The sequence below is a fragment of the Corella eumyota genome, chromosome 7 (assembly GCF_963082875.1).
Source record: "Corella eumyota chromosome 7, kaCorEumy4.1, whole genome shotgun sequence".
NCBI classification, from domain to species: domain Eukaryota; kingdom Metazoa; phylum Chordata; class Ascidiacea; order Phlebobranchia; family Corellidae; genus Corella; species Corella eumyota.
Genome location: NC_137496.1, coordinates 3,868,945 through 3,882,346, shown reverse-complemented (window position 1 = coordinate 3,882,346; position 13,402 = coordinate 3,868,945). Strand labels below are relative to the sequence as shown.

Genomic DNA, 13,402 nt, shown 5'->3' with positions numbered 1-13,402 from the left:
TTTTTTTTACTGTTGCAAAGTGAATAAGGTTTAAAATATCTTGTAAGGGGTAAAGTAAAAACGCCACTGTTAGTTGTTAGCGCCAGTCGTTTCTATTTGAGGTGTCACATTTAGGTCATAAACCTTATTGTACGTTACTTTGTATTGCAGACATTTCATAGAAGGTGTAAAAGTAGTTCTTAATGTGGTACTGGTTGGTAGGGGTCTAAACCTTGCTTTAAATGGCATTAAGAGGGTATTTACCCACCTGCTAAATAACAAACATGTAGGTAATCTAAAAGGAGCTGTAGCTTAAAAATAAATAAGAACCAGATAGCATAATGTCGTGTTGAGTTATTTTTTGTAATTGTGTTACGATAATTACTAAATAACTGACTAATGCATCACGATTCGTCAGACTAACTGCGTAGGTGATTAGGTTGAGTAAAAATTTTTAAAAATGTCTGACCAGCGTGAATACGACTTTGTGGTGTTTGGTGCAACAGGATTCACTGGAAAATTTGTAGTCGAAGAAATCCAAAAAATTAAGAAAAATGAGCAAGTGACGTTTGCCGTTGCGGGAAGAAACAAAAACAAAATCAAGAAAAATATAACAACTGTCGAAGATAATGACATCATTATTGCTGATGTTAATGATTATCAATCTTTATTGCTCATGTGCAAACGAGCCCGAGTTGTGTTAAATTGTGTTGGGCCTTATCGTTATTTCGGCGAAGAAGTGGTAAGAGCTTGTGTTGAATCCAAGACCAACTACGTTGATATATCTGGGGAGCCCCAGTTTTTGGAGAACATGCAACTTAAATACGACGAAGGAGCCAGGAAAAGTGGAATCATTATTGTAGGTGCTTGTGGATTTGATAGTATACCAAGTGACCTTGGTGTTATGTATGCTAGGAGCCAATTCAAAGGAGTTTTGAATGGAATAAATGCCTATTTTGAGATATATTCGGGGCCTAATGGTTTTAAAGGTCACTTTGCCACTTATGAAAGTGCTGTCCAAGGTTTTGGAGATATTCTAAATTTGAAAAAAATTCGTAAAGCATTCGCACACAAACCTCTGCCAAATGTGGGTCCCAGATTAAAATCAAAGGGCTCTTTGCATTTCTCAAATGAGCTCAACAAATATGCCATTCCATTTTTGGGGGCAGATAGAGCCGTGGTGACCCGATCTCAAAGATACATGCATGAAGTTCTTGACGAACAGCCCGTACAATACTCAATGTATTCTTGCATATCAAGTGCTTGGTATGTGTTTTTAATGTTTCTTTATGGGGCAATCTTTCAGTTTCTGGCCGGCCGTTCTTGGGGCAGGAATCTTCTACTCAAACACCCGAAATTCTTCACAGCAGGAATATTCAGTCATGAAGGGCCTAGTGACGAGGATTTGAAATCAACAGGTTTTTCGATCACAATGTTTTGTGAGGGTTACAGTGATGGTAGTACAACTTACGGGGAAACTAAAAAACCCGACAAAAAGTTGACAGTAAAAGTTGCCGGTCCCGAACCTGGGTATGTGGCGACGCCCACATTTCTGGTCCAATCAGCTTTGGTGATCATTAAGGAGAAAGAAAAGTTACCAGAAATCGGAGGAGTCTATCCACCGGGGGCAGCCTTTTTTCGTACGACTTTAATTGAACGCTTGCAAGAACAAGGAATTGTGTTTGAAACTTTAAATTAGTTTTTCAAACTTTAAAAATGATGTTGGTGTTCTATGTATCATATATCAGCCAATGCTGTGATTTTTGTTATTGATAATTACCTTTTGTCGCTTGTTAATTATAAAGACTTTGTGATCATATCGCATTTGTTTATGTATGTTTTGTTTTTTTTAACTCAGTTCGAATATTAATTTTTAAAATTGAATGATTTTTGCAAGCGATTCACACCTATGCCGATATATTTTTTAAGTTGAAATTATGATGCTGAATATTGTTGTATATTTTTTTAATTTTGTTGCATTTCTTTAATTTGTATTTTGCTACCTAATTACGTAGAAACGAAAAATTAAAAGTAAGTAACTGTAAACGAAATAATGTGGACAAGATGATGAAACCTGTTTCCCTAAAATCTTGGAAGGATTTGATCTCAGTTGAAGAGGAGGATGTTGATCCGGATGCAACTGAAATTAAAGAGGTAAAAAATAATTAAAAATAAAAATTATACTTTTTTCTAAATAATCATTAAATAATAAAAACTTGAGATTTGTTAAGGATGAAAATGAGAGCACACCAAAAGCCTCTGTTGTGGAGCACCATCCTCTTCTACGAAGCTCCTCCACATCATCCTCTTCATCTTTGGAGTTAGAGCTTGATGGAGGGAGTTCCCCTAGGTACAAGAAGAAGCAAATAGTGTAAGTTTAAATTTTCTTCATACCTTTGTGTGTTTTTGCGGTTATATTAAGGTTAAAATTAATAAATAAGAAAATTTATGTTAGTTTATTATACACTAGTAGATTGCAAATTAGATTTTTTACTTAGGTATTAGTTTCGGTTGTTTAGACTTTATATTTTGAGGTGCTGTTTTTACATTATTGTTTAATGAACAGCTTAATCATTAATTTATTTTGATAATTTTTTTTTTACAGTATGCTACCCATTATAAAAAAAATTTAATTCATATAAACGTTAAAATGTAAAGTGTAAAAACTGAAAAAGTTATGTTATGTTAAAGTTACGCTTACATGCGTGGGAAAAATGTAAACAAAATCGTTTCAATTGCTAGCTTATTAAAAATTCTCGCATATAGACCCCTTTTCTCTATTCTCACGCATTCCATATGCTTGATGACGTCATGACTCTATTAACGCGGGCGAATTTCCCCCATTTCTGAAATATGTTTTTGTTAGTTGCGAAAATCTAGTTAAAAATAACGACTCAGCAAATTCTAATAACGATAGGAATTTAAAACAAATTTTGATGAACGTTATTGCATTGGTAACAACACGATGGTATTATTAAATATTTTAATGACCTTTTATTTATATAATTCAAAAAGCATATATTTTTAAAAATAACTGTATTGGTATTTTATTGTTCCAAAATTTAAAAAGAAATATATTAAAGGGCGCTCAAATTAGATTCCATTTTTTTATTGAATTACTGCATCTTTTTTACAGCTATTTATATGTCTGTATGTTGTGCGCTCATGCAAAATCAATAAAAAAACGATTTTTAGAATATTATTAGCAGGTATAAAGATATTAAAGGTATTCAAAAATGAATTGAAATTAGTAGATAATGTAGGTTAGGAAACAAAGACGAAAAAAAATCGAGTCACGTGTTTTTTTTGTTAGATGACGTGCTCTTTAAATTATACGAAAAAAACTTTGCGTCTGCAGAATTTTAAGGTTAATTATTGCTCAATCAGCTGATTTTAAGATAGTATAGCCTATTATGTACCCAACCATAATATGTTGTATAATATAACTTGCTTTAAATAACTAAAACGTGTACAAATTTTAAACGATGTCTTTTTAAAAAGTAGTGCGCTTTTGTCTTTGGCAAGATTTTATTAATAAAATATTCATGCGTTTTGTTGAGATAACGGCCGATTCGCCTGATTATAAACCGAAATTTCCCATAAAAATGCACTGTTAGTCGTTTTTTAGGCTACAATTTAACGTAGTTGAGTGTCAGATTCGTAACAGTATATATATTTGACGCGCAATAAATTTGACGTATATACATTATACATACGGGTATTTTGTTACGCGTTTTTAGAGTACATTGTAAAATAAAGCCGACAATTCCATGTGTTTCCGCTGTCTGTTGAAGGCATTATTCTGTTTTATTATTTCATGCCAGACTGTTAAAAAATATACGTAGGTTCTGTAAGCTTAAATGATAGCAATATAAAAAAGCATTAGATAGCATGCGATTTTTAAAACGTATTTTTGGCCTTGTTATATCGGTACTATTACTAGAGTGTTAAATATAATAGCTAGTTTGTTAGTATATTGAGGCAAATACTGTCATAAATTATAATGCCTTTTGTGTTTATAATTCATAAGGCAATAAAAGTGCCAGAAGTATGTAATGTTTGAAACTAAAGCCAATACATATAATGAAAGAAAAATATTCATAACTTTTACAAAATATTTTTTTTTGTTAAGATATCTATTTTACAAAATATTTTTTTTTTTTATAAAATTATGGTATTTCTACATTTTTTGTATTTTTTATGTTGAAAACAATTTGCAATTAATATTTCATGGAGAAGACAGTGATTGATTAAACGTCAATATATTCTGTGTATAATTGATTTTAAACATGTTTCGAGTTACGAAATTTTCCATCACAAAATTTGATTGTCCAATAGGGGGATTTTTCCTATAATAACATAAGCAAAATAACTGTAAAAATAAATTGCTACATTGAACCATCTATTTTTAGAAATTTAATAGAGCTATGGATTTATTTTATTTTTGTTTGGTAAAGGAATTAGTGGACCAGACAGAAGGCTTAAGAACCTTTTTTATTCTCTTATACAGATGAATAATAAATAAGAAAGTTGCAAGGGCAATGATAGTGAAGTGTTATAGAATTTTATGTTAGCTCATATGTATAAATATGTGTATAATATAGACACTGTTTTAAGAAATTTTATTAATAACTTAGGTTCATAGGATTTTAGGAATTGGAATTATTTATGATTTTGCTAATTTAAAAGATTATAAATATATATTGAGAAGGGCAAAATAGAAAATGTAATTTTTTTCTTTATCTATAATAAAAACTATTTAAAATCGGTTTTTAACAGACTAGCTATTAAAAAAATTTTTTCCTGTAAACTATTAGAGTTCATGCTTGACAATATTTTTATTTTTAGGCCAACCAAAAGTGGTACTCCCGGCAGATTTCGTGATTTTATGAACACTGTGACAGACGAACCAACTGAAGGTTATTACAACACAGCAACCTCGATGTGGACTCACCGAGCTAAGATTTTCACCACTTTAAAGAAACAAGGTACATTTTCATGTTTGGTATTGAGTCTCTACAGCATTTTTGGGCTTTACAACATGAGGTCCTGGATTTGATTCCCAATGCTTTACTGACACTTTTTGTTCGTTATTGGCAGTTTAAATTTCTTATTAAGTTTTTTAAGCACTTTTTTGGCATTAATACATGGGTTCCTGGGTTTGATTTACAATGCCTAACTGCCATTGTGCATTCAAGTAACCTCTAATTGGTCCTACATTCTTGCTTACTTGGTCCTTTCACATTAAAAAAGATACAAATTTTTTTAAAACATGTGTTTTTTAGTAAAAATGATTTATTTTTCAGCCACAGACAAAGTGCAATCTCTCAAAAATCCGAATAGTTTTGAGACTGTTGTAGTTACTGAGGACTCTAACACTAATCTTGTACAACAAGAAAATTTAGATACAATCTCGTCTGTGCATCTTAAACTCACCCCTACTTCTTCTTATTCTGGTTTAATTAAAGTAAGTTAAAAATTTTTTATTAAATTATTTTTCAATTTTAAAATTTTTTTTCGAAAAATTTTAAATTTAAATTTTTTTTGAATTTTTTTTCTCCAGGTTGAAACGGATGACATTAAGGAAAGCAAAGAGGACACAAAAGTCAATTCCTACCTCCAGGGACTTAAGGGGAAAGTCGCTGATCCGCTGCAGAGTCTTCTCAACTTAAAGAAAGAGGAGGAAGAAAGGCAGAAAGAAGAAGAAGATGAAGAGTTTGTGAGATCAACATTTTAACTTTTAAATTAAAAAAAAAAATACCTCAGAAATTAAAACAAACTTAAGTTCAGGTTATCAAAAAACTTTTTCAAATATGTTGGTAAAAAAATTACTTATTCACTTTTATGAATGTTGTAAAATATTTGTTATTTTTTAAATAGGATACACCATCTGTGAACAGTAACATGAAGAGACATCGGTCATACACACATTCATTCTGTAATTTCGAGTTACTTGTTAACTTATTAATCACACCCTTGAGTCTTGACTAAATGTTTAGATTGGAAGCTGTCAAAACTATTGTTTTAACTTATAAACTCATTTAAACCAACTTAATAACTTTGTAATATTTTGATTTATGATTAAAGGCTGCCCACTTAGTTGTTAAGTAAATTACTAATGCTTTGTGGTGGTGTAGTTTTTGAAATCATGTGATTTTTGTTTTGAATTTGAATTTAGATACTCGATCAGAAAGTAAGGAGAAAGTACAACCAAATTTTGAGACAAAACAGACTCCTAAAAAGACTGAAAGCATATCAAGGTTAGTGATTTTATTTTTTCTTAGCTTTTATGGTCTTAAAATTTTCAAATAAATTAATATTTTTTTGGTGCAGTTACAAAAAATCTTTTGCCATGAGCCTCTCTGGTCTTCTTGGAGGAAAAAGTCGAGAAGAAGAGAGTGATCTTTCAGAGGAAGAGATGTTGGAGAATTTTGAGGCTAAAGAAGACCCAAAAGATGACAAAGTCGAAGATAAAGATGCCATTAAGTAAGAGCCAGTTGGAGAATTAAAAAAAAAAATTTTAAATAAAAAACATTGAATAAAAAAAATTTTAATTTAATTTTTTATAGTAACAACAAGCCCTCTACAGAGGATCACCAACTCCCAGAAAATGAAACTAATTTAACTTCAAACATGGATAATTCTCCTCCTTCTCTGTTCTTTATTCTATGTTGTGTGTTTGTCGTTTATTTTTATTACACTTACCCAGTTCCTGAGTATGCCTTAACTGTTATAAGAAGTAAGTATTTTTAATTTTATTATTATTAATTTATTTTTGATGTGGGAAGGTTAGCTTTATCTAAACATAGAGTAAATTATTTGCTCTAGATTAGTCTTAAGTTGCCTTTGTCAGTTTAAGATGTTATTAACCTGGTATATTGCCTTATTATTAATCTATTAATGGGCCTTTTTTTTGGTTGGTACTACCTTTATTAAGTGCTATTTTATGGAATTAGTGGGAATCAAACCCAAGACATCATGTGATGATAACCCACTGTGTTAAGCCACCAGTTTTTATTAAAAAAAATTTAAAAATACATTTAAACTTGTAAACATTATTTCAGTATATATAATTTAAAAACTAATATTTTTAAAAAGTAAAAAATTGAATTTATTTTTTTTATTTCGTAATTTCAATATTTTTTAGGTTTTATCTGTGGTGTTGTGTTTGTCTGTGCATTTTTGTGTATATTTTCACCTGGCTCCACTCAACCAAGACCCTTTAAACTCAGTTATTTAAACAAAACACAACCTTATGATATTCCAAAGTCTTTATACGACCCAGAACAACCATTAAAGGCAAGTATTTGGCAATAAAAATAATATTTTATAAAAAATTTTTACACTTTTATTTTTTTAGTTTAAATCTGATTTTATTTTGTATACATCTTTATCCCCGATGTGGAAAGGTCAAAAGCATGACCTAAACAAGAAGTAACAGTTATTACCCCAGTCTCGAGTTTCCTGTACCAGTTTGGAATATTATAAAATATAACTGCTTGACGATTAAGTGCTGGCTCAGCAGAAATTGATACTGTTTATAGCACCTAACTAATGGGCGCTACAGCATAAGATCACTGGGAATCAAACCCAGAACCTGATGTAGTGTAGGAAGTGTTCTGACTACTACACCATTTAATATTCTTATTATTATTTTTTTTAAATTTTCTTTTATATAGGGTTGGATGAATGAGATATTTTCATATGATCTCGATACATATCATATCAGTCATTCACAATCAGTATTTATTACTCTAGATGGCAGTACTCTAAGATTACAAACTCCATTCAAGTATGTATTTAACCTACATAAAACATTCTTATAGCATAAATTTTCGCTGTATTCAGGGAGTATTCTTATGTCAATTTGTATAGTGAGGATTATGATATGAGAAAATGTGTTATTTTATATAATGTAATGATTAACTATACAGTGTAGTGATATTGCTTCGCCAATAAACTAGATTTTCCATGGTACTGCTTGCTACCAATTTTAATATGACACAAACCACTATACTTATACTTAAATTAATGTCATTTAATTTTTATTTTCAGAAATGTTCCGAAAAAATGTTTGTATAATGAAGGTAATATTCAACTTTCTAATGTGATTCATCAGCGACTTTATGATATAACTTTTGCCAAAGTAAGAAGCTGACTTTAATAACATGAAAATGTTGTGCCTAAAAATTATGTAGTCTATGTTAGACTTAAGTAAAAATATTATCACCATATACCCTATAAAAGAAAAATTATCTTATTTTTAAAACATGCTTTTAACATTTTTATAATTACCCATTTCTACCGGGAACTCTCCCAATTTTTTTTTACTTTAATTCCCCAGCACTATGTTTTAGTAAAGAGTAGATAGGGTAAATTGTTTTTATTACTATTATGTTAGGGGTACTTTTATAGGGGCCACCTTTCTTTGGAATTGCTGTGCTGCAACCTAAATAAATATAAATTTGTATGTTTTTTTTTGCTACATTTTAAATTTACTTTTAATTTTTTTTCGTACAGATTTATTTAAAACCTCCTGGTCTAGTAAAGAAAAGAGTGTGGAGCAAAAAGTATCCAATTTGTGTTGAAATTCCACCCAAGACTGATAATACAGAAGAAGACGGTATGTAAAAAATTTAAATAACTTGTAATTTTGCAAAATGCAATTAACAACAACTCATTCACCTGTATTTAAATTTTTAGAAGACACAAAAACTAACGCGAGCAAAGAAAATGAAATAATTTATTTATTCGGAAGAACAGATAGACAAAAAGAAGAATGGTTCTATAGGTTTGTTAACAAAATATTGTTAACGTAACTTCCAAGACGGAAAAAAATTAAAATTAATGTTTTTTTTATTTTTGTAGAATACAGCGCTCTATAAATGTGTGTTTAATTCGGCACAAAGCTTCAGTTAAAATTTTACCCCCTGCTCTTAAGACAATAGAGGTAAAACTTAAGTTGAAAATATAAGTGTAAAATGCAAAAAAAATTGCTTGATTTTTTTTTAATTGATTTTAAATTTATATTGCAATCTTTATGCAATTTAAAGTGTTTAGGCTTATATTTGACTTTACAAAATTGGTATTAATTTTGTGTTGTTTTTATTTAAAGGATAATGAGGGAAATGAAAGTGCATGGGGAGTGATTGAAAACCATTATGAAGAAGGTAAGCATAAACCTATATGAAACTTTATAGACAATATGTTTAAACATATGACTAATTTAAGACCCTAAAATAAAAAAAAATTGCTGTTTGTGGTGCCCCGACAAATATTGACTATATTGCACAAAGACAGCACAGTAAGCAAGAATGCAGCTTTTGGCTGGCACTCAACCAAGTAACAAAATGTGTAATGTACTGTATTATATAGCTCTCAAATAGTCTTTAAAATATGTAGATGTAGATATTTAGAAATGGTCTGCTTCTTTTAATTCTGTGTAATTTTTTTGCAGATACTTATGTAGCGTCAAGTGTTTACAACGTTGAGAGAATAAATGAAGATCCACTTCGGGCTTTTCAAGATTATTTTGTCCACGTTTCGAGGCTTTTTCCTGACCCCAAGTCGTACCAAGGTTAATATTCTGTGTGTTTTTGTACAACTTTTTTAAAATTTTAATTTGTGAATTTTGTTTTAACAATTTTCATTTTTTAGCGGAAAAGAAAGATTTGCTCCCAAAAACACCAGAATCACCAGAGGTTGGTAAAAAATGTTGCTCTTTTTTTGATATAAATAAACTTTTAAGGAGGGTATCATGGTTTGTACTTAGAAGAGGTAATTACTGTCACAGCCTTACTCAAGGGTGCAATAACATGCCATCGGAATCAAACCCTTTACATCATGTGGTGATGCCCAGTGACTTTTCCAAAGTGCTGCTACCAAGTTTCAGTGTCATCAGTTCACTATCAAAATTTGCAAACCAACTCTTTTTTATTTTTTGTAGGCTCAAGATCCAATAAAAGAGCCAGGATTGGGTGTTGCTTGGTTAAATGCTGCACTAGGAAGAATTATGTTCGATTTTCTGAGACAACCAAGCTGGGCGAAAAAGGTTTCACTTAAAATTCAGAAGAAATTGGACAAAATTAGGGTGAATTTTAAAGTTTTTTATAGGTTATAGTTTGTAAAATTAAAAAATTGACACGCCAAAAGAAAGATATCATGTTCTTGCACATTATTATTTAAAAAAAAATATATTTATTGCTTATTTTGTTTCAAATACTGTCTAAAAAACTGTATATAACTACACGAAAATAAAATTTCTCGCGGTAATTAAAATGCTAAATCCCCGCTGTTTTAAAAAAAAAATTTGGCCGAAGTGTCTTGGCTGAAGTGTCCGGGGGCCGAAGTGCCTGGTTACCATTTTAAATAATATATATAAATATTTATCTTTAGTCTTTGCTATTAATATTATAATACAAACTTTTTTATGTGCTAAGCATATTATATATGTCATTATTATTTAAAACTTATTTAATATGTAGCATTCCTTATTTAAAAACCTAATTTTTTTATTTAATATTTTATTTTTCTGTTTTTAGCTTCCGTACTTTATGGATGAATTAAAGTTGACTGAAATGAATTTAGGGTCTACAGTTCCTCTCGTTCATCAAATATCATTACCAAAACTCGATGCTCAGGTAATATTTTTTAGTTAATCTAAATAAGTGTACAATAATTAGAAACTTTATTAGAATATTTAGTCAATAGCCCGCCCTACTGTTTAAATTTTAGTTGTCGCAACTCTTTATATGGTTGCAACCCTCAACTAATTTTTGCCTATGATAATTTACCACAATTGCCAGTTTAATTTATTTTGTATGCCTATAAATACACCTATATATTTTGTCCACTAAGCTTCTTTATAGATTTTGCAATTCTGGTAACATTTTAGTTTCCTTTTTATGTGTACTAAATGAATAAGTTGGTTTTGGTTTATGATTTTTGGAAAAAATATTTTTTTAATCTTTTTAAGGGTGTTTGGTTAGAGATGGAGGTGACTTATACTGGGTCAGCTCAGATGACGTTAAAGACAAAAATGGTGCTCACAAAACTGGGAAAAAATGAAGAAAAGCCCCCAACTTCTGAAAAATTACAGTAAATATTATCTTACTTAGAGAAGTATTTGTTAACATTGTAACATTCTTTTTAGATGCTTTAACACTTCCTATTCAATTGCTTTCTTAACTTAATTATAAATTATTTTGTATTTTTTTGTAGTTCATCATCATCAGCCATCACTAACAGTGATGCAGAAGATAGTGCTGAATCATCAGATGAAGATGATGACTCAGCAGTTTATAGAATGGTGAATCATGTTCAGACTGCTGTATCAAAACTTGATGGGTGAGTAAATAAATATTTGTATTTTTTAAAATTCAATTTTAAAATCAATTTTCGAATTTCAGACCTTCTTTAATTAAAGACACAATCAGAGCTGTCGTCCCTGGCAACGAGCCCCCACCTTCGAGTCCCAGTCAAATTGGAAACTCCCCGAGTGGTGCTCCCCCTAAAAAGTGGATGAAAATTGTCGACACGATCACGAAGTCAAAATACTTCCAGAAAGCGACAGAGAACGATTACATTCGAAAGAAATTGGAGACGGTGTCGAACACACCGATGTTGTTGACTGTAGAGATATTACAGTTACAAGGGACTTTGTTTATTAATATTCCTCCTCCACCAACAGATAGAATATGGTAAGTACTGAAGATATTCTGTAGCTTCCACATTACCAACATACATAATTCCATTTCGTGAAATGCCTTTCAATTAATTAGTTGATTGTCCCATAAAAAATAGGCTTATTATTAGTTGTAATATAGTTGCAACAATTATTCATCTATTTTTAGTATAGATTAGAATGCTATTCAGTAACAGTTATAATAAAGAGTCAAATGTTATTTGTTTGCTATTAGTATATAAATTAGAATGCTATTTAGTAAACAATGAATATTAAATCGTATTTTATTAACTATATAAAGAAACAAGTTTTAAAATAATGATCACTATGTTATTTGTTTAATCAAGTTAATTTTTATGTTAATTTAAACCAGGTATGGATTTAAAGAACCACCACATATGCTTGTAAAAGCCCATCCCAAGGTTGGAGAAAGAGTTGTGAAAATGACTCATATTACTGAGTGGATTGAACACAAGTTAAAGAGAGAATTCATGGTAAATATAAAACTTGTATTTTTTTAGATTTTAAAGTAATTTTTTGGATCAACTTTTTGTTGCTAAACTGTGTTTTACAAACAAAAACAAAGGCATATTGTAAGAAAATGCATACAATTTTATAATACTTTTAGCTAATAAGAGGTATGGTAACCAGTTTAAAGAAAATGACTTTTATATCTTTTTCAAGCAACCAAAAACACTTTTTTATGATTTTATTGAACTTTAACACAAAATTTTGTTATTATTTTTTTTTATTGAACTTAATTTTTATTTTTACTGAAATTTTGTTATTTTTATTTTATTGAACTTTTTTAGAAAGTTTTGGTCTTACCAAACATGGACGATATTCCCTTTCCAATCATGTTTAACAACAGGCCTCCTTCTTAGCCCAATTCTTCACCTTTTTTTTTTTTCATTTGTCTTTTTCTCTTATATTTTTCTTGCAATGCCACACAATTGTGATACCATAAGGTTTACAAACAGGGGTAACAAATGCTTTAAAGTACATTTCTTTGTATTGCGCAACCGTGTCAGTAAGATTTTGCAGTATTTTTTATTTTGTCTTCTGCTTTGGGATATTATCTTAGCTTAGGATGGTATATAAGCCTGCAGTGTTTTCTCTTTAAAATATTACGTATTTTTAAAACCCCTTCTTGCAAAGGCACAAAAATTAGTTATGATTAAAAGTGCAATATAAGCTTGGTGAAATCAACATTATTACTTGTTTTATAAGAACACCGACATTGTATAGCCTTAAGCATTTGCGAAACGGTTTATTGTGCAATAGTGTCTAAGTTTCTAATCGCTAAGCAATTTTAGTTCTTTTTTTTAAAGAGATTTAGGTTTTTATAAACAATATTCGAAATTGTGACCACGTCCATATTTTTATATTTCTTATTGCCTTGTCCTAATTTTTAGTTTAAGATAGATGAAAACTTTAATAGCAAAAGGTCCGATGTTTATTTATTATTTAATTAAGGAAACAAATTAGATTAGATATTGATTTCTCTATCTAGTTCACTTACCTAATTACAGAATGCAATTACACATAAATTATTAGTACAACTAGAATAATTATTTATCATTATTACATTTACATAATAAACAACAACAATAAGTCATTTTTCCTTTTGCGTCGAGTATTTTTGCAAAGTGATTTACCCTGTTACATACATAACATGCTTTGATGTCATAAACTTAATGTTATTATATGTGCAATGAATAAAAATGTGATCTTATAATA

The 13,402-nt window shown here is 29.9% G+C and overlaps 2 protein-coding genes across 4 annotated transcripts; both read left to right on the top strand.

Annotated features, from left to right (window-relative positions):
• Positions 1 to 439: 439 nt before the first annotated feature.
• Positions 440 to 1,678, top strand: LOC145759710 (saccharopine dehydrogenase-like oxidoreductase). The gene has a single exon (XM_082573558.1). The coding sequence runs from the start codon at positions 440 to 442 to the stop codon at positions 1,676 to 1,678; it is 1,239 nt and encodes a 412-aa protein (XP_082429684.1).
• Positions 1,679 to 1,681: 3 nt separating this feature from the next.
• Positions 1,682 to 13,394, top strand: LOC145760490 (testis-expressed protein 2-like). 3 transcript variants are annotated; one of them, XM_082574390.1, is made up of 25 exons: positions 1,682 to 2,133; positions 2,211 to 2,350; positions 4,828 to 4,967; positions 5,286 to 5,446; positions 5,543 to 5,698; positions 5,860 to 5,917; positions 6,158 to 6,239; positions 6,313 to 6,465; positions 6,549 to 6,718; positions 7,127 to 7,278; positions 7,659 to 7,771; positions 8,035 to 8,125; positions 8,500 to 8,602; positions 8,683 to 8,770; positions 8,848 to 8,929; positions 9,095 to 9,149; positions 9,437 to 9,556; positions 9,637 to 9,680; positions 9,926 to 10,069; positions 10,521 to 10,619; positions 10,955 to 11,076; positions 11,200 to 11,325; positions 11,388 to 11,678; positions 12,036 to 12,156; positions 12,475 to 13,394. In XM_082574390.1, exons 1-25 carry the CDS (start codon positions 2,044 to 2,046, stop codon positions 12,544 to 12,546), a joined length of 2,973 nt encoding a protein of 990 aa, XP_082430516.1. In that variant the 5' UTR covers positions 1,682 to 2,043; the 3' UTR covers positions 12,547 to 13,394. The 3 variants fall into 3 exon arrangements, with proteins under 3 accessions (XP_082430516.1, XP_082430517.1, XP_082430518.1); XM_082574391.1 differs by having other exon boundaries at positions 2,201 to 2,350; XM_082574392.1 differs by lacking the exons at positions 1,682 to 2,133; positions 2,211 to 2,350 and adding an exon at positions 4,597 to 4,705.
• The last annotated feature ends 8 nt before the right edge of the window (positions 13,395 to 13,402 follow it).